Source organism: Pelophylax lessonae (assembly GCF_965119305.1).
Source record: "Pelophylax lessonae genome assembly, chromosome: 7".
NCBI classification, from domain to species: Eukaryota; Metazoa; Chordata; class Amphibia; order Anura; family Ranidae; genus Pelophylax; species Pelophylax lessonae.
The window spans coordinates 15,926,265-15,948,338 of NC_138774.1; the positions used below are offsets into that span (position 1 = coordinate 15,926,265).

The following is a 22,074-nucleotide window of genomic DNA, read 5'->3' on the forward strand; positions in this document are numbered from 1 at the left end:
TGTGCAGTTATTGCCCTGCCTAATTTTGTGTCATCTGCAAAAACTGATAACGAACTACTGATCCCGTCCTCAATGTTGTTTATGAATAAATTGAACAAGGTTGGTCCCAAGACAGAGCCCTGGGGGACCACGCTTACTACCTCAGACCAGTCTGATTATGCGCTGTTTACTACCACCCTTTGGACACGCCCTCTTAGCCAGTTCCGTATCCAAGAGCAAACCCTGTGGTTGATACCTGCAGACCTTATTTTATAAATTAAGCGCTTGTGGGGAACTGTATCAAACGCCTTAGCGAAATCCAGGTACACCACATCCACTGGTCTGCCCCTATCTAGCTCACAGCTCACCTCCTCGTAGAATGTAAAGAGATTGGTTTGACAAGAACGCCCATTTGTAAATCCGTGCTGATTACTGCTGATGATGTTGTTGTCTTTAGCAAACTCTACAATATAGTCCCTTCTCATCCCCTCCAGAAGTTTACATACTATTGATGTCAAACTGACAGGCCTATAATTTCCACGCCTTTATCCAGGTGGATACAGGAGGCCTGGATAAGGCGTGGAGGAATATCAGGACTCTGTAGCTGCTGCCTGTTGATCTCGGGGTGTGCGACTTTTCTTTCTGTCCTTGCTTCACTCTCCTAGATTTTCAGATAAAATATATTTTTGATAAAAGGCTACATGCATGGTGACGGTGATGTTCCTTAGTCTGGCTCTCTCGTAGGGTTTATGCTCTGCGCAATTTGGTTTATTTATTATGTTCCTGTTTTTTTTTTTTTTTTTTTGGTTTTGTATAGTTATATTCAATTATTTTGTAAATATGTTATTTATTCATTTATTTATTATGGTTTTATTGTATATAAATTGTTGTTTGTAAGATTTTTCAATAAACAAAATTACCCCTTGTAATGGGCATAACAGGGATACAGACATGGAGACTCAGCACACGGATGGTGGGAACCCCTCATAATGGGCACAGCAGATGTACAGACCGGGAACTCAGCGCATGGATGGTGGGAACTCCTCATAATGGGCACAGCAGATGTACAGACCCGGGAACTCAGCGCAAGGATGGTGGGAACCCCTCATAATGGGCAAAGTAGGTGTACAGACCTGGGAATTCAGCACAGGGATGGTGAGAACTTCTCATAATGCACAAAAAAATACTTGTGTTGCCCATATAAAGCAAATGTTTTTGTCTTTTTAGGTACAATTGGAATTTTTAAAACCCCTGTCAGTTCATATCCCTTTCAAGACAACAGGAAGTGAGAGGAAATCTCTTTTAAACTGAGCAAAATTGTGCTGCCAAGAGTTCTCTTTTATTTTCAGATGGTGCCTATCTTTCTACCCAGATCTTTCTTCTCAGCCCTCAACAGTTTATTTTTAAAATTCATCTGGCAAAGACAGAACCCACACGCCCTAAAAAGTTAGAGGGATTGGGAGTCCCTTCCCTGAGGAAATATTAAGAGGCAAAAGTTCTGCAGCAGATATTAGACTGGCATCATCATGTTAAAACTAAGGCATGGGTTCCTCTTGAGAAATGTTTGGCTGGTCTCATGCCCCTTGGCTCTCCCGGGAATGTCGGGGCCTTTTCGGAAGATACATCTACTTGAATGTACTGTAAGACTCGGTTCACACTGGGGCGGCACGACTCTTTACTACTTTGGGGGCGACTTGTGCATTCCCATGCAGCACGACTTCCGAGCGACTTGCAAGGACTTCACATAATGGAAGTCTATGCAAGTCGCTCCGAGGTCACCCCGAAGTAGTACAGGACCCTTTTTCTAAGTCGGAGTGACTTGTGTCGCTCCTATTAGAACGGGTCCTGTACCAGTCAATGGACCGCGAGGGAGCGCGACTTGTCAGGCTGACAAGTCGCCTGACAAGTCGCACTGGTGTGAATGGAGTCTAAAGCCTTTATTATCATTCACCAGTGATACTGATTATGTGTCGTTTTTTTGGGCGTTTTGCACGTCTTGCTGAATATTGCTTTGACCATTTCTTCCCAAATGTTTTCTGTATGTTATTTTCCTTTTGATGAAAATCAAAAAAAAAGATTATATATATAAAAAAAAGAAGGAATGCAAAGCTGCCTATGTAACATTAGATAGATACATAGCAATTTATTAAGGATATACAGTATGTATATGACTCTGCAAGTTTTTAAATATTGTTGTTCAAGTGAGATGAAAATCCTATAAAAAAAAAGTATCTCATTTAAACTGAGGGAAATCCTGTCTTAGATAGGTGTCCCCACTGGAAGAGTTCCCATATTTTCCTGTTCTATAGGATACAGGGCCATCTTACCAAGTGGGCACGCTGGGCAGTTGCCCGGGGGGCCCCATCTGCCCAGCGACCCACCCCCAGCCAAGCATTAGTCCTAGTTCCCGTGTGCATCCCACTGCTGGACTTAGCAGGTTGCAAATGCCTGTCGGCCCTGCGCTGCTGTCAGGCCACCTGGGCCATGGAGGGGGAGCCCACAACTGCAGGAATGCCTCCACAGGAACAGGTGCACACAGGACAGTCGAGTCCGACTCCCGTCCGTGTGTGTGGTCACCGGATCCAGCCGCCGAACTTGGAAGCTGTCATTAGCCTTGCACTGCTGTACAAATAAATATCGCCTTATCGATGATTTGCATTTTTATTCTCGTGGGTGATTGTGTAAGTGCACTGCATTGCCCGGGGCCCTTTAATGCTCTTAAGATATCACTGCTAGGATATATACACACTAGAAAAGGTAAGAAGATTATATTTGATGGATGTATGAATGGGTAGTGCAGTATTTTCCTAAAATATCTCAATCAGGAAAAATATTACGCAGTGGAGCTGAGGATCAAAGGAAATACACATATTACGCAAATTAGGATTATGTCTGAATTCTTGAAACATTACTTTTTTTTTTTTTTTTTTGATAAATAGACCCCTTTGTGTATCTGTACTGCATGCAGGGAGAAGAACGGGATAGATACCTCCAAACACATGCCCCTTAAATAAAACTATTAGTGCAAATAAAATTAAAAAGAAAACTCAGCTGTCTTGTTGCAAGTTTACTATAATATTGCTACAATCACCTTAAACATTTGCACTTTCTGGAAACCCAAAGAGGAAGCTGAACTGTAAACAGGAAATGAATTATCTTTGGTGTAGCAATTGTTGGCAGTGAAGAAACCTCATGATTCACCTGACTACATTCACTTCTCTGGGCGTCTTTATGAAGATGGGAAAAAAAAAAAAAAAAGCTACACGTCAGGAACAAAAAGTGAAAATAAAGGAAAAAAACTAAGAAAATGAATGAAGCCACCACACCTAAGGGAGGACATACACACTATATTGAATGATCAATTTATTTTCCAATCACTCTCTTTGAATAGAAATAATTGATCTTTAGTGAAATTGCGCCTCTTACCAGCAAATAAGACCCCTAATTGGATTGAGGTAAAAAACGCTTGCGCCCCACACGTAGGCAGGTGGTATCCTGTATCTCGTTCAAATGAGATGTTCTATGAATATACTGCAAATTGTCTGAGGAGTGACTACCCAATGAAGAAAAGAGTAGACCACACTTAATACCATAATAAGCATAATATGATTTCAAAAGATACGAGTTTATTGAAAGTATATACGCTCAAAACCGCTGTAAACTGAGACCACATCAGATCCCGCTGCTCAAAGTGTAATTTCTTTACAGACTTGTCTTCCTGTTTCACCTTATGATGTCAGCTGTGATGAAAAACATAGGGAAGGGCACGCAATCCACCATTACTGCGAATGTGCGTTGATCAAGTGGATATTAAAGGGATAGTGCTACCCATTTTGTAAATATATATATATATATATATTAGTGATCGACCGATATTGATTTTTTATTGCCGATACCGATATTTTGGTCAATGAATATCAGTATCGGCCGATATGGGCCGATATTTTCGTACATATGAAAAAAAAATCTTTTTTTTTCTTTGACAGGTACTCTTGTTCTTTGACAGGTACTCTTGTGGAGGGATCTGGGGGTCTAAAAGACCCCAAACCCCTCCTTTGCACTTAAAAGCATTCAAAACACCAAGTTTGGCTGTTTTGAATGCTGTCATTTTTTTGAATTTGGCGCCAGTACCCGGAAGTGATGTCATGACATCACTTCCGGGTTTTTGCATGGAGACCTGAACAGAGCCGAATGCAGCTTTGATCAGGTTTTCGGCGGCCATGCAGGCTGGTTGCCTGGATCTCCCGGTGGGACAGGAAACCTGGGCGAGCCGTGGAGGGCTCCTTGTAATGACAGCCGAACGGCTTCTCAGCTGCATCAGTTGTCATTACAAGACAGCCGACCGTTGGGTATGGACGTTGGTACAGGGGTGATGCCTCTAGTTACAGGCATCACTCTGGTACAAGCACTTTCCCGAAATATCAGCAATATCGGTCACCTTGGGGCCGATTCCGATATATCGGGGAAACTGTGGAAAATTTTGTCTGGAGGAAAAGTGGAGAGGCACAGAATCCAAGTTGCATGAGGTCCAGTGTGAAGTTTCCACAGTCCATGATGATTTGGGGACCATGTCATCTGCTGGTGTTGGTCCACTGTGTTTTATCAAAAAATCCTTTTATTTATTGGTCTTATGTAATATTCTACTTTTCTGAGATACTGAATTGTGGGGTGTCACTAGCTGTAAGCCATAATCATCAAAATTAAAAAGAAATGCTTGAAATGTATCACTCTGTGTGTAACACGTCTATATAAAATATGAGTTTCACTTTTGTAATTTAATTATTGAAATAAATCAACTTTTTGATAATATTCTAATTTTATAAGATGCACCTGTATATATTTATGCACATTTTGGATATGGATTTTTGAAGTAACTAAATTTGCATTACTTGGATATCTCATCCTTCCTTTTACATATAATTATCGGTGGAAAAATGTGAGCCCCCTGTTGATGTAATCCATTTTAGCAACTGAAGCCTTGTGAAAGTACAAGGGTGACCCATCTCTCTCTCTATAAATTGATATTTGTTTGTGGAACCAGTGGGAGCTTTCTTTTTGACTACAGAATTACGTTCATGTTTTACTCTAGCACAGGGTGCTATTGAGTTTTGAGCTTTAATAGTTAAGATACAATGCCAGTTCTGACGAAACGTGTTGGGTAGGGCATGCAGTCTGACATACTGCAAATGCATGATGAGCAAGTGGATATTTAAAGGGATAGCGCTACACATTTGTGTATATATATAGTATATACTGTGTGTGTGTATGTATATATATATATATATATATATATATATATATATATATATATATACACAGTATCTTGCAAAAGTGAGTACACCCCTCACATTTTTGTAAATATTTTATTATTACTTTTCATGTGATAACACTGAAGAAATGACACTTTGCTACAATGTAAAGTAGCACTGTCCCTCAAAATAACTCAACACACAGCCATTAATGTCTAAGCCGCTGGCAAAAAAGTGAGTACACCCTAAGTGAAAATGTCCAAATTAGGCCCAATTAGCCTTTTCCCCTCCCCCGGTGTCATGTGACTCATTAGTGTTACCAGGTCTCAGGTGTGAATGGGGAGCAGGTGTGTTAAATTTGGGGTTATCGCTCTCACTCTCTCATACTAGTCACTGGAAGTTCAACATGGCACCTCATGGCACAGGACTCTCTGAGGATCTGAAAAAAAAGACTTGTTGCTCTTCATAAAGATGGCCTAGGCTATAAGAAGATTGCCAAGACCTTGAAAAAGAGCTGCAGCACAGTGGCCAAGAACATACAGCGGTTTAACAGGACAGGTCCCACTCAGAACAGGCCTCACCATGGTCGGTCCAAAGAAGCTGAGTGCACGTGCTCAGCGTCATATCCAGAGGTTGTCTTTAGGAAATAGATGTATGAGTGCTGCCAGCATTGCTGTAGAGGTTGAAGGGGTGGGGGGTCAGCCTGTCAATGCTTAGACCATACGCCGCACACTGCATCAAATTGGTTGGCATGGCTGTTCTCCCAGAAGGAAGCATCTTCTAAAGAAAACCCACAAACAGTTTGCTGAAGACAAGCAGACTAAGAGCATGGATTACTGGAACCATGTCCTGTGGTCTGATGAGACCAAGATAAACTTATTTGGTTCAGATGGTGTCAAGTGTGTGTGGAGGCAACCAGGTGAGGAGTACAAAGACAAGTGTGTCTTGCCTACAGTCAAGCATGGTGATGGGAGTGTCATGGTCTGGGTTGCATGAGTGCTGCTGGCACTGGGGAGCTACAGTTCATTGGGGGAACCATTAATGCCAACATGTACTGTGACATACTGAAGCAGAGCATGATCCCCTCCCTTTGGAGACTGGGCTGCAGGGCAGTATTGCAGCGTGAGAATGACCCCAAACACACCTCCAAGATGACCACTGCCTTACTAAAAAAAAGCTGAGGGTAAAGGTGATGGACTGGCCAAGTACGTCTCCAGATCTAAACCCTATTGAGCATCTGTGGGGCATCCTCAAACGAAAGGTGGAGGAGCCCAAGGTCTCTAACATCCACCAGCTCCGTTATGTCGTCATGGAGGAGTAGAAGAGGATTCCAGTGGCAACCTGTGAACCTCTTGTGAACTCCATGCCCAAGAGGGTTAAGGCAGTGCTGGAAAATAATGGTGGCCACACAAAATATTGACACTTTGGGCCCAATTTGGACATTTTCACTTAGGGGTGTACTCACTTTTGTTGCCACCGGTTTAGACATTAATGGTTGTGTGTTGAGTTATTTTGAGAGGACAGCAAATGTACACTGTTATACAAGCTGTACACTCACTACTTTACATTGTAGCAAAGTGTCATTTCTTCAGTGTTGTCACATGAAAAGATAGAATAAAATATTTACAAAAATGTGAGGGGTGTACTCACTTTTGTGAGATACTGTATGTATATAGATTTGTGGATATCAATGGGAGTTGACAATCTTTTTTACTACAGAATTATGTCGAAAGAGTCCAGAGAAGGGCAACAAAAATAATTAGGGGAATGGAGGACATCAGCTATGAGGAAAGACTACAAGCACTGAACCTATTCTCTCTGGAGAAGAGACGATTGAGGGGGGATATGATATCGATGTACAAATACTGTACTGGTGACCCTAGCATAAGGAACAAACTATTCAGAGAAAGGGAATACAATAAGACACGTGGCCACTCACTAAAACTAGAGGAAAGGCGGTTTAACCTTAAAATGCATAAGGGGTTCTTCACTGTAAGAGCAGTAAGGATGTGGAATTCTCTTCCACAAGCAGTGGTATCAGTGAGGAGCATTGATAGTTTCAAAAAACGATTAGATGGGCACCTTAGAGACCACAACATACAGGGGTATACAATGTACAACATACAGGGGTATACAATGTACGGTTAAAAGCAAACACACACACACATCATAGGTTGAACTGGATGGACTGATGTCTTTTTTTCAACCTCACAAACTATGTAACTATATGTAACTATGATGTTTTACACTAGCCCAGGATAGTTAAGATAGGATTCTAAGTTATTGAATGTGACCAGGATAAAGACTTGGAGCACCACTCAAAGCTGGAGAGGAATCTCTTCCCGTGATCCACTGAAAAAAAGGTTGTCGGTGTGTCATGTACTTATCCAGAAAGTAGTCTGCACATAAATAGAAGAAACGCCGCTCTCCTGCCAAGACCTTGTCACATAGAAGTAAGGCGATGTCTCTGCCAGAACCACGCCCCTTGACGCATTTCACCATACCCACCAGGGATTGGTCATAGGGCCTATGACTAAGCCCCTATGTGTGAGACGAAACAGGTCAGGGGAGTGGTTTTGGCAGAGACATGTAGGCTAGGAGGCATCTTACTTACTATGTCACAGGGGCTGGTCGGGAGAGCGGCGTTCCTTCTATTTATGTGCAGGCTACTTTCTAAGTTATTGATCACCGCATTAAATCTGCCATGAAATCTCACAATTAATTGAAATACGATCGTATTCACGAGCGAAGTATCTCAGTGGCTTCAACTGTTGCCAAACAAGAATCTTCCACCCTGGCCGATCTACTCAGTTTAATCAAATCTGATCTATTCAAATCTGAGGGGATGTTCTGGCTTGTTTGCAGATTCAATTGTTTTGATCGAATCACACATCGATTGGATAAAAAAAAAAAAACGAAACATGTATGGTGAGCTCAACTAGAGGACATGTTTGGTCTTGGGTTTAGATACAGTTTAAGGAAAGGAACCAAGACAGGGTATCAAAGTCATTTTAATAGTTTGTGGTTTTTGTGTAGCAATTTAGATTGTTAAAAAGATCTGATTGAAGACAGTCCTGGTAAGGTACGGCGCGGTGAGCTTGCCATGGTGTCGTTGTCAGGCTCCCGTCTACTGGAGGAAAAGACTGACAATGAGAGATGCGGACAGTACACCCAGAGAGGCCATCACAATTGTCCCCGGGGATAGGGGCACCGTGTTCTTCTCCAGCCACTTGTACTCCTCATGGCGGCCCTGTCTCTGCAGCTCCGGCAGCATGATCTGTCTGATCTTCTCGTAGTATTTGTCTACATAGCGGATCTAAAGGGAGAAACCACAAAGCACAGCGTTACCAACTAACTACATTTCTTCTGATGACCAAATATGATCCAAAATTTTACAGTTGTCACCAAGAGGTGAGAGGAAATCTTCAATTGAGGCCACCTGTTCTGGTGACAACTGTCTAAAAGGGTCATTAACATTCCTGTACAGATTTCTTCTAATTTCCTGTTGTGCCTCCAAAACAGGAAGTGAGTAAATGTCTCCAGACAGCAATAAACATCTGACAGAAGATTGAACCCTTTCCCTTCTCTATCCAAAATTCAAAGAGAAGCTTTGGCTTCAGAACAGTTGTTACCAACCTCAGTCCTCAAGTACCTCAAACAGGTAATGTTTTCAGGATTTCCTTCAAATGCAGAGGTGGGTAAACCCATACCCTGCCAGAGATATTTTTGCATTCTTTTTTTTTTTTTACACATTTAAAAAATAATTTTAAGCCTGAAGATTAAAACCCCTGAACATTATACATTTTCTGAAGGCAGAGACCCTGGAGAATAAAATAGCGGTAGTGCTTAGACATGTGCGTTTTTTTTTAGTTCCGAATAAAAAATTCAGATTTTTTTATTATTTGGAAATTTGGATGTATCTGACTTTCAGAATTAACATAGTAACAAATTTAAACAAATCCGAAATAATGAAACTAAATTTCCGCCGAAATTCAAATCAAGTTAGAAATATTTTTGAATATGAATCAAACTCAAAAATATTTGAATTCGAATTGTTTTCAAATTTGATACAAATTGTTTTCAAATTTGATACAAATTGTTTTCAAATTTGATACAAATTGTTTTCAAATTTGATACAAATTGTTTTCGAATTTGATACAAATTGTTTTCGAATTTGATACAAATTGTTTTCGAATTTGATACAAATTGTTTTCGAATTTGATACAAATTGTTTTTGAATTTGATTCAAATTTGAATTTCTGAATAGAATAAAATAGAATAGAAAATAAAGGAATAGAATAGAAAAGAATAGAAAATTAAAGAATAGAGAAGAAAAAATAGAGAATAAAGGAATAGAATAGAAAAAAGGAATAGAATAGAAAAAAAAATAGAATAGAATAAAAAACAGTACAAAATAGAATAGAAAATAAAAGAATAAAATAGAATAAAATAAAATAGAATATAACCATTTCCTCAAATTTCGATTTGGAATAGAAAATAAAAGAATAGAATAAAGGAAACCAATAGAATATAATAAAATAGAAAGAATATAACCATTTCCCAAAATTCGAAAAGAAGAAATTCAAATTTGAATACAATAGAAAAAGAATAGACAAGAATAGAATAGAAAAAAAACAATAGAATTTAATAAAATAAAATTAAAAGAATATAATCATCTTCCAAAACTCAAATTTTAATTTATTACATTTTAATTTGAATAGCATAGCAAAGAATAGAATAAAATAGAAAATAAAATAATAGAATAGAAAATTATTTAAAAAATAATGGAAAAGAATAGAATGAATATAATCATGTTGCGAAATTTGAATTTCACATAGAATAAATTCAAATAGAAAACAAAAGAATAGAATAGAAAAAAAAACAATAGAAAAGAATGAAATAGAAAGAATACCTATCTTCCAAAATTGGAATTTCGAATAGACTAAATTTGAATTTGAATGGAATTCGATTAAAATATGAATTCTATTAGAATTTTCCAAATTTAGTAAAATTGAAATCAGTTAGACCAAAGTCTAACTGAAGTGCTCTATAAGTGACTGCTAGAGAGCTGCGTTGACTTTGGACCTGATAAAACACAGTGGACCAACACCAGCAGATGACACGGCTCTTTAAATCATCACTGACTGTGGAAAATGTTGCATTTCATTTGGAAACCAAGGTCCCAGAGTCTGGAGGAAGAGTGGAGAGGTAAATAATCCAAGTTGCGTAAGATCCAGTGGGAAGTTTCTACAGTCAATGATGATTTGGGGAGCCATGTCATCTGCTGGTGTTGGTCCACTGTGTTTTATCAAGTCCAAAGTCAGCGCAGCCCTCTACCAGGAAATTCTAGAGCACTTCATGCTTCCCTCTGCTGACCAGTTTTATGGAGACGCTGATTTCATTTTCCAGCAGGATTTGGCACCGCCCACACTGCCAAAAACTACCAATACCTGGTCACATGATCATGGGATCACTGTGCTTGATTGGCCAGCAAACTCTCCTGACTTAAACCCCATAGAGAATCTGGGGTTTAAGTCAGGAGAGGAAGATGAGAGACACCAGACCCAACAATGCAGATGAGCTGAAGGCCGCTATCAAAGTAACCTGGGCTTCCATAACACCTCAGCAGTGCCACAGGCTGATCGCCTCCATGCCACGCCGCATTGAGGCAGTAATTGCTGCAAAAGGGGCCCAAACCAAGTACTGAGTACATATGCATGCTTATACTTTTCAGAGGTCCGATGTTGTTCTATGTACACTCCTTGTTTTATTGATTGCATGTACTATTCTAATTTACTGAGATTGTGGATTTGGGGTTTTCATGAGTTGTAAGGCATAATCATCACAATTATGACAAATCACGGCTTGAACTATCTTGCTTTGCATGTAATGAGTCCATCTCAAATATTAGTTTCCCCTTTTAAGTTGCATTACTGAAATAAATTAACTTTTGCGCAATATTCTAAATTTTCGAGTTTCACCTGTATATAATTAAAGTCACATGGAAATTGGGAGAACAGAACCATAGTTACACATGAGAAGAAAGTAGGACTGGTGGGATATTGATTGGTGTGCATGAAATTTATAGCATCTACTAACTATGCTATAGCTGCACTATCGCATGGTCTGGGGCTGCTTGAGTGCTGCTGGCACTGGGGAGCTACAGTTCATTGAGGGAACCATGAATGCCAACATGTACTGTGACATACTGAAGCAGAGCATGATCCCCTCCCTTCGGAGACTGGGCCGCAGGGCAGTATTCCAACATGATAACAACCCCAAACACACCTCCAAGATGACCACTGCTTTGCTAAAGAAGCTGAAGGTAAAGGTGATGGACTGGCCAAGCATGTCTCCAGACCTAAACCCTGTTGAGCATCTGTGGGGCATCCTCAAACGTAAGGTGGAGGAGCGCAATGTCTCTAACATCCACCAGCTCTGTGATGTCATCATGGAGGAGTGGAAGAGGACTCCAGTGGCAACCTGTGAAGCTCTGGTGAACTCCATGCCCAAGAGGGTTAAGGCAGTGCTGGAAAATAATGGTGGCCACACAAAACATTGACACTTAGTGCCCAATTTGGACATTTTCACTAAGGGGTGTACTCACTTTTGTTGCCAGCCAGCAAATTTACACTGTTATACAAGCTGTACACTTACTACTTTACATTGTAGCAAAATGTAATTTCTTCAGTGTTGTCACATGAAAAGATATAATAAAATATGTACAAAGAATGTGAGGGGTGTACTCACTTTTGTGAGCTACTGTGTGTGTGTGTGTAGTGATGGACGAACATCGGCCTGGGCGGTTCGCGAACGTTATCCGCAAACTTTCTCAAATGTTCGCGAACGGGCCCCATTGACTTTAATGGCAGGCCAACTTTAAAAACCTTCAGGTCATATTTGCAGCCACAAAATACGTACTAGCTGTGCACAAAAAGTCCCACCAAATGGACAATGTCATAACAGAAGTATTGCTATTGGAAAAGTTGCCATAAAATTTATTTATTTTTTCCAGCAAAAAATTATTATTCTTTTTTTCTAAATCAGCCAGAACTGACAGCAGCCGGTAAATACACGTCAAATACATATAGGGTCCATTCATAAGTCTGTAAAATGGGTCCGCATCCGTTCCACAATTTGGCGGAACGTTTACAGACCCATTGATTTTTAATTCCAGTCTGAAAAATTAGGCATTCACAGGATAAAGAAGTAAGTGTCGGCCATTCCAGGCCCCAAAAAATAGCCCACATGCATTCATCTGACAGCAAAGAACGTAGTATTCTGTGGCTGGAGGTACATTAGGCATTGACAGGATAAATAATTGTCGGCCATGAAAGGCCCCAAAAATTAGGCTTTCAATAAACACAAAATGCCTTTTATGCCGCTGTATTTATCGAAGACAAGGACCAGGAATTGTTGTGGGTGGATGGCGGTCTGGCGGATATTTGTGACCTGTCATGAGGAATTGTAATCAAACATGGTCTACTGGTCACATGTGTTGAATTCCTCTGAGATCCATACCTCATTCATTTTTAAAAATGTAAGGTAGTCAACACTGTCACGAGCTAGGCGAGTGCGCTTATCGGTCACGATCCCCCCTGCTGCACTGAACGTCCTTTCGAACAGGACACTGGACGGGGGGCAAGCCAACAGTTCCATTGCAAATTGTGCAAGCTCTGGCCTGAGGTCAAGCCTGCCCACCCAGTAGTCCAGAGGTTCATCACTCCTCAGAGCGTCCACATTGGCCGTTAACCCGATGTAGTCGGACACCTGTCAGTCTAGGTGTTCCCTGATGCTGGATCTGAAGTACAGCTGTCGATGGGTCAGCTGAAAGAGTGATCTCATATCTGAAGTGACCAACACATCTTCAAAACGCCCTCTTCTTGCAGGCGCTGTTGGATTGCTACCCGCAACAGTTTCTCTGTAAATGGAAATTCCTCTGCCAGCGCACGCAAAAGCAGAATGCAGCATTTCTCGAAGCAAGGCCTGGAAGTGCTACATTCTGACCGCCCTCTGTGATTGTGGTAACATTTAAGCCATTTTTTGTTTGTACCGGGGGTCTAAGTACGTTGCCACCCAGTACTGGTCTTTGGCCTTTATGCTTTTTATACGGGGGTCCCCCTTAAAACATTGGAGCATGAAGGCCCCCATTCGCACTAAACTGGAAGCTGTGAAGTGGCCTGGCTCCTGCTCATCATCCAGGATAATGTCATCCTCGTTCTCCTCCCCCCATCCACGGACAACACCAGGGATCCCAGAAAGGGTTAAAGCATGCTCTTCTTGCTCCTCCTCACCCGCCCCAGCACCATCCTCCTCTGACTCCTCTTCAGACTCCTGTTGTTGACTTGTCTCAGATGGAGTAGCACCCCCTGGGAATTCATCCAACATTGCGACTTCCTCATCTTCTTGCTCCTACTTCTCGATGGCTTGATCAATGACACGACGCAATGCACGCTCCAGAAAGAAGGCGTAAGGTACGATGTCACTGATGGTGCCCTGGCCGCGACTGACCAGTTTGGTGATCTCATCAAATGGCTGCAGAAGTCTGCATGCGTCGCGCATGAGCAGCCACTGGCGCGGTGAAAAAAAACCAAGCTCCCCAGAACCTGTCCTGCCGCAGAGTTCGTACAGGTAGTCATTAACTGCCCATTTCTATCAAGCATATACAAGGTTGAGTTCCAACACGTCGGGCAGTCACAAATAAGACACTTGATGGGCAGGTTGTGTTGCTGCTGAATGTCAGCAAGGCGAGCCATGGCTGTGTAAGATCTTCTGAAATGGCCTGAGATTTTCTTGGCCTGCCGCAAGCTGTCCTGGACCCCAGGGTATTTGGCAATGAATCGCTGCATGACCAAGCTCAAGACGTGTGCCATGCATGGTACGTGTGTAATTTTGCCCTGTTTCAGCGTGCTCAGCAGATTGGCACCGTTGTCGCACACCACTTTACCAACTGTCAAATTGAGCGGTGTCAGCCACTGATCTGCCTGTGAATGCAAAGCTGAAAGGAGTGCAGGACCAGTGTGGCTCTTGGCTTCCAGGCACAACAGATGCAGCACAGCAAGGCAAAGTCTCACTCGGCATGTGGAATAGGTTCTGGGGATCTTGGGCGGCGCAGCAGAAGAGACAGTAGCAGCGGAAAAGGGGAGTCAGCCGAGGAGGAGAGGGAGGATGGAGTAGGAGGAGGAGAAGAAGAGGCAGGCCTGCAAGCAATCTGTGGCGGTAAAACAAAATCTACATGGGTGCCACGGGTTACATGCTTGTCAGCCATCAGAAAGTTCACCCAGTGGGCAGTAAAAGTTATATACTTTCCCTGCCCGTGTTTGCTAGACCACGTGTCTGTGGCCAGATGTATCTTGGCACCGACACTGTGTGCCAGAGATACATTCACTTGACGCTGAACATGGCCATATAGCTCTGGAATGCCCTTCTGCGAGAAATATTTCCTTCCTGGGACCTTCCATTGTGGTGTTCCAATGGCCACAAATTTCCGAAAGGCCTCCGAGTCCACCAGTTGATATGGCAGCAGTTGGCGGGCTATCAGTTCCGACAAGCGAGCAGTCAACCGTTGGGCAAGAGGGTTATCCGGCGTCATCGTTTTTTACACTCCGCGTTTGGGGCATGGAAGCCTGCCTTTTTCCAGAACAACGTGAGGATGGCATGATGGAAGGTGGAGTGGAGGACAATTGTGAGGAGAGAGGAGAAGGAGAAGAAGCTGGATGGTGAGAGCCTGGAGTGTGGCTTTGTGGGTTCTGACGGCGTTGCTCCCACTGGGCTCGGTGATGGGAGTCCAGGTGCCTTCTTAAGGCGGTCCTCCCTAGGTGAGTGTTGGGCTTACCGCGACTTATGCGTTGCCTTCAAAAGCTGCAGATGGCAACACTATTGTCAGCAGCGGACACATTAAAAAAAGCCAACAGTGCTGAGCCACGTGTCGGCGTCCTGGGAACACCAGATGTGACTGTACATGGTTGATGGCTCGCTCCTGATACATTAGCAGTCTGCTTTGTCCCTCCTGTGCAATGTAAGTTCTGCCTGCTTCTCCTCCCTATCTGCTGGTCCATCTCTCCCTTTGAACTCCCCTCCTCTTCCTCTCTTGCGGGCGCCCACGTGACATCCATAGACACGTCATCATCAACGTCACCTTCCCCACCACTAACATTCGAGATCTCGGAGTAGGCAGCAACAGCGGGGACCGCCCTCCTTTGGCTGGTCTGGGTACTGTCGTCAGACTGCTGAGTGGTGGCTGTTGCTACCTCCTCTTCCTGATCCGATTCCAACAATGGCTGCGCATCGCAAACCTTTTGTGATGGATCAGAAAATAATTCCAGTGACTCAAGCGGAGGGTATATGGTGGTGGTGTTTGTGGTGGTGTCTTTGGGAGTGCACACAGCAGAGAGTGAAGAGGGTGCAGATAGAGAGGATGAGGAGGGTGCAGAAGAGGAAGGCTGAGGGAGCCACTAAACCAAGTCTGGTGCGTCCTTTGACGTACTCGAATGCACCTTCTGAAACTTCACACTTTGGCTTCAGCCTACTGCTCCTGCCCTACCCCTACCACTCCTGCCTCTTCCTCTGCCTGTCATTTTTTAAATTACCCTGTGACAAAAGTCTCTAGAGAAGCGCAGTATATGTAGAAGAAGGTATATAACACCCCGCTTCAATCTGTGGTATTGGGGGGGGGCCACTGGTCTATCACACCAGTTCTACAAAAAATTGGCCAGTAACTGTTGTCACTGTGTGTAGCACAGTTAATACAGCAAAAGAGGCAAAATTTTTGCAGGACACAAATACACTGTTATGAAAGTATACTGTATGTAAAGCACCGCCCGCCCTTTAGAAAAAACAACAGCAGTTTTTGACTCAAAACACTAGAAGGTTCAAAAGAGATAAAAGTACATAGAGCAGCGCTAGTTTATACAAAGACCAATAATAATGTATGGTTAAATATAGTCCATATTAAAAATCACAAGGAGTGCAGGTGAAGGGTCAGCATATTATCACCACCATCTGTGTCAAATGAAATGATGTGAAATCCCAGCCACCACACACTGACTCTTACCAGAGGATGGCGGGGATACGGCAGCAAGCAGTTAAGGGACCGCTAAGACCCTCTCAGACCAAAACCTCCATATGAAAATCCAGCCTTATCAATCTTCAATCTCCAGACATATCACTGAGATAGTGCGTAACAGATAACCAAATCCTCATTGGATAGCATTACACCTCATAAATCAAGGAGAAATTGAGAAGGAAAAAGGCCCATGGTGCATTATCCTTAAAACAAATTCTTTTATTTAAAACTCATAGGGTATGCACTCACCCAGGTACAAGTAATAAAAGCAGGTAACAGGCATCAAGAGCGGTTCGGCAGCGATGTTGCTTCTATAGATAACCAGTAAGATGGCCAACCTCCAAACTTCCGGGTGTGACGTAATGGCGCTCGGCTAGCTCCTCCCGACGCGTTTCGTCATTCTGACGTTTACAAGGGGGCGTAGCCGAGTGTTTGCGTCACATCTATTATATAGTGGAACTGAAAATAGGACATGCCTGCAGTGTCACTACGAAAGGCGTGTCCGGCAAAACCGGAAGTGATCCCTGCTTTCCAAAAGCAAGAAACTCAACAGATGGCCAAAGCCAAATACCAGAAGAGCTCGGAGCAAATACAGAGCCGATCAATTAGGGGACACCCTGCTTGTAAATCGGGATCCATTCATAAAATTTAAAAAATAAGATAAATTATTGTCACACACGGAAGTATAAAGCAACACCGCTCCCACAAAGTCAACCACAAAAAGAAATAATCCTCTGAATCTAATGGAAAAATAAAAATAAAAAAGAACCAAATATAATAAAAATAAAGAAAAATTGAAAAAGAAATATAATGAATAAAAAGGTGAATAAGAAAAATAAGAATGAAAATAAAAATAAATGTGAAATAAAAATAAAAATAAGAAATTTAAATAATAAAAATAAATATAAATAAATCTAAATAAAAATAAATATAAAAATAAAATCAAAACCAAAAAGAAAAAGAAAAAAGAAAATATAAACAGGAAGAAAAATAGTAACACTAAAAACATATACAATCAAAAAGAATAATAAATTATATAGGATATATATACCCTCATTCAGATTGATCAAGCGCTCTAACCGTAACAACTGTAGCTGAAGGGAAAGATGATTCAAAATATTGATGATGATTATCTAATACCCTCCATAAATTGATGGGACACGACTTGGGAACAAGAAGGAGAAAAAAGGGAAAGAATGGCAGAATGCCATTCTAACGTAGAGTGGTCTAACTATTATTGATGAACGCATTCACGTCCCACTCTATGTTAAGGCCAAATGGTCTATATACTTTAGGGGAGTAGATCCACCATGTTTCCAACTTGGAGATTTCTCTCCTCGTGTGGCAAACCCTCCAATACGGTTGGAGAACATTTATCACCATAAAGGAAGTGCCACTAGGATCCCTCCTATGGTGTTCATCATAATGCTTGGAAAGTGAATGCTTGGGGAACCCCTTCCTTATATTTGCCACATGTTCGCTCATTCGTTTTTGAAAAGTGCGAATAGTAAGTCCGCCGTAGTGTAACCCACAGGGACACGTAATGAGGTACACCACGTTTTTCGTGGAACATGTGGAAAAAAGTATATGAAAGTATACTGTTAGATAACACCCCACTTCAATCTGTGGTATTGGGGGCCACTGGTCTATCACACCAGTTATACAAAAAAATGGCCAGTAAGTTTGGCACTGTGTGTAGCAGAGTTAACGTAGCAAAAGAGGCAATATTTTTGCAGGACACAAATATGCTGTTATGAAAGTATACTGTTAGATAACACCCCACTTCAATCTGTGGTTTTGGGGGGTCACTGGTCTATCACACCAGTTCTACAAAAAATTGGCCAGTAACTGTTGTCACTGTGTGTAGCACAGTTAATGCAGCAAAAGAGGCAACATTTTTGCCGTACCCAAATACACTGTTATAAAAGTATATTGTTAGATAACACCACGCTTCAATCTGTCATTTGGGGGGGGGGGGGGGGCACTGGTCTATCAGTCACACCAGTTATAATACTTTTTTAAAAGTGCTTTTGTCCCTCTTTGTAGTATTGCTGCAGAAACTTTCACCACACCAGTCACAATGCTGCACAGTGCACAATACAAATCCACTATAATATGCTTCCTATATTACAAAGTATATTATAAGTGTATTACACCCCTATATACTGCACACCAAAGAATAGTACACCTATACCAAATACCAGTCCCTGAAAGGACTTTTGTGGACCTATAACAGAGCGATCTGTGTCACTGACAATCTGTCCCTGCTCCCCACAGCAATCGTCTCCCTACACTGACAAAAGAGACAGTACACCTATACCAAATACCAGCCCTTAAAAGGACTTTTGTGGACCTATAACAGAGCGATTTTTGTCACTGACAATCTGTCCCTGCTCCCCACAGCAAACCTCTCCCTACACTGACAAAAAGCAGAATGCAAAATGGCAGCCAGGTCAGGTCTATTTATAAGGTAGGGGGCATGTCCATTTGCTGAAATGTTTCAATTGGCTGTCCTGTTCCACCTGATGGATGTGCCATGGGTCAAAGTTCTCCTCAATGTAAACTAATATGGCCGCCGTGAACAACGCCATATGTTCGCAATATCGGCGGACTACGAAAGAGCAAAGTTCGCCGCGAACCGACCGCCGGGCGAACCGCAAGGCCATCTCTATGTTTGTGTATTATATATACACACACACACACACAGTATATATATTATTTTTCATTTTTTTTTCTCATTGGTAGACTGGAAAGATTCTTTTATTCCCTTTACATAGAAATGACAGAAGCTGCGGTCCTGCGATTCCTGTAAAAAGTGAAACCTCACCTGTGCTTCGGTCATAATACTGACGTCGATCAGATTTCGGTCATATGGCACCAACGTCACCGTCTCAAAGGTCAGATATTTCTGCCCTCCAAACGTGTACTGCAGAAAAGAGAGAGAGAGAGTTCAGTTCATCCAGCCAAGAAACAGTCTGCAAGTGCGGTAAGTGAGTAAATACAATGTAACAATGTATTGTTTCATTGTATTTGTTATTTCATTCATATGTAGCTTAACCTCCTTAGCGGTAATCCTGAGCGTGACTCGGGGTTGATTTTTCATATCAGGATCGGTAACCCCGAGTCACGCTCGGGGTGGATTGCAGAGAGCGCAGCGGTGTTCTCTTACCTTATCCTGGCGATCCAGCGATGATCTCTCATTGCTAAGATCGCCAGCCGAGAGTCCCGCCGCTCCTCCGTCCTCCGCCGGTCTGATCACTTCCTAGTTCCGTTCCCTGCAGCAGCAATGCTGTATGGGAGCGGAACTAGGGAGGGAAATTAAAAAAAAAAAAAAAAAAAAAACGTTGCACAAAACACATTTTATATATATATATACATATATATGTATGCATATATGTATATATATATATATATATATATATATATATATATGTATGCATATATATATATGTATATATATATATATATATATGTATATGCATATATATATATATGCATATATATATATATATATATATATATATATGCATATATATATGCATATATATATATATATATATATATATATAAATATATATATATATATATATATATATATATATATATATATATATATATATATATGTATATATATATATGCGCATATATATATATATATACCGGTATATATATATATATATATATATATATATATATATATATATATATATATATATATATATATATATATATATATATATATATATATGTATGCACACACACATATATCTATATATAATATATAATGCATGAATTATAATCTAATCAATATAATTTTATTATATATATTATATATTAAATAATAAAATAATATTATTGATTCGATTATAATTCATGCGTTTGTGTTTCAAATTTATCACATCTGGGATGTCTACTAGAGTCTTATTTTGGTCAGGTTTAAGTCAGTAATTACTAAGAATTGTAGGCCTATAATACATAACGCCAAATTTCCATGAAAAGAATTGTACCGCTTTTGGTATGTAATTCCTGACATAATCATACCGCCAGGGAGGTTAAAGATATTACCTTTCATCTGCAAATGACATAACCTAAAGAAACCTGGCAAGTTAAAAACATTTTTATAGAAAATGTATTCATTTTTAAACCCTTACTGACATACAGCTAACCCGAATCAACACTAATTAACTCCTTCCTCCCCTTCTCTCCTAAAGCCCGTACACACGTGCAGATTGTCGGCCGAACGATCGGCCGTCTTTTGTCCAGGGCTGTCGGTGTCTGTTGAAAAGTACAAAAGACTGCACAAGAATTTTGTCCGCCGACTACAGCTGACTGCAGAAGTGATGTCATGTGATGGTTAACTTTCCCTGTGTTTTTTCTTTTCTGAGCATGCCCAGTCTTGCAAATCTGCTGTCTGTCGGCCGAATTCTGTATTGACTTGCGAACAATCGGCCGTTCTGGTGTCGGCATACAAAAATTTTAATGCTTGCACAACAGATTCTATTCGGCCGAAAGTGCGCTGTCGGCTGTCGGAAGCATCATACTAACAAGCCGAAAATCGACCGATCGTTCGTCGGCCGAAGCTTTTCGGCCGACAATCTGCACGTGTGTACGGGCCTTTAGTTTTAATTTTCTTGTTTCATTTTTTCATTAGTTATATTTTTTATTCCCAGAAATCCTTTTTTTTTTTTCATTCATTTTGTTTGTTAGTTTTTCAGTATTGCATAACAAAAAATATGCCGTACCGTACGTCACATCAGGTTGCAGAATCTGATAGGTAGCGGTATTCTGATAGAACACCGGCAGTAAAAATATAACTTTTGCTCGGCAAAGGGGGAAAAGCCAACTTATTTTTATCTATATTAAAATTCTTTAATATAAGAAGAAGCCAACCTGTTTTCATCGATATTAAAATCCTTTTTATAATAATAATAATAAAAAAACCTAATACACTTACCTGCTGTGTGCAATGATATTGCACAGAGCAGTATCTTACCTCTTTTTTGGTGGTCACCTGATGGTGATCTCTGTTCCTCCTCTCCTCCGATTACCCCTATAGCAAACTGTGTGCTATGGGGGCACTCGTGCAGCCGCACCTCCGAGCCAGGCTGTGTGCATCCACAGGTACACACAGCACAACTCAGCCCTCCCGCCCACTCCTCACTGGATTTGACTGACAGCTCCTGCTGCCCTCAATGAAGCCTGTGAATCCAGGAAGAAAGGAGAGCTGAGCTGTCGGCAGGGACAGCGATGGATCGGGCCAGGTGTATGGTAAGTGTTAAGGTAACAAGCGCCTGGATCTTACAATCACTTTCAATTCTTGCAAAATTCTTTCTTTAAATTCTTACACACATTTTTGTTGTAAGCCAACTTGACCTCAAACCTAAATTAACTACAAAAGAATAGATGACCTTAGTATCTGCCTCCACCACCAGTACAATGTCCTCAATGCGAATACCGAAATATCCATCATGGTAGTAGCCCGGTTCTAGGGAGGGAATGATAAAGAAGAGAAGAGGGTCAAGATGTGAAGTTCGCTCTTCTCTCTGTACTTCTATTTTGTATTAAACAAAGTAACCTTTGATAAAAAAAAAATGTCTTTAAGAAATTTCTGGACATAACCACAGTTTACTGACTTCTACACTATCATTGAATGATAGATAGATACTATCTATCTATCTATCTATCTATCTATCTATCTATCTATCTATCTATCAAGTGGCGGCTGGTGCTACATGGGCCGGGGAGGGAGGGCGGCAAGCAGCCCACATCATAACCCCCCCC

The 22,074-nt window shown here is 41.3% G+C and overlaps 1 protein-coding gene across 1 annotated transcript in view; it reads right to left on the reverse strand.

Annotated features, from left to right (window-relative positions):
- Positions 1 to 8,342: 8,342 nt before the first annotated feature.
- XPNPEP2 (X-prolyl aminopeptidase 2) overlaps positions 8,343 to 22,074 on the reverse strand; it is a 178,143-nt gene continuing 164,411 nt past the window's right edge. The window contains exons 19-21 of the mRNA XM_082263611.1: positions 21,702 to 21,778; positions 19,121 to 19,219; positions 8,343 to 8,544 (exon numbers count right to left, since the gene is read on the reverse strand). Of these exons, the coding sequence (XP_082119737.1) occupies positions 8,356 to 8,544; positions 19,121 to 19,219; positions 21,702 to 21,778 (365 nt within the window). The 3' untranslated portion in view covers positions 8,343 to 8,355. The remainder of the gene's footprint in view (positions 8,545 to 19,120; positions 19,220 to 21,701; positions 21,779 to 22,074) is intronic.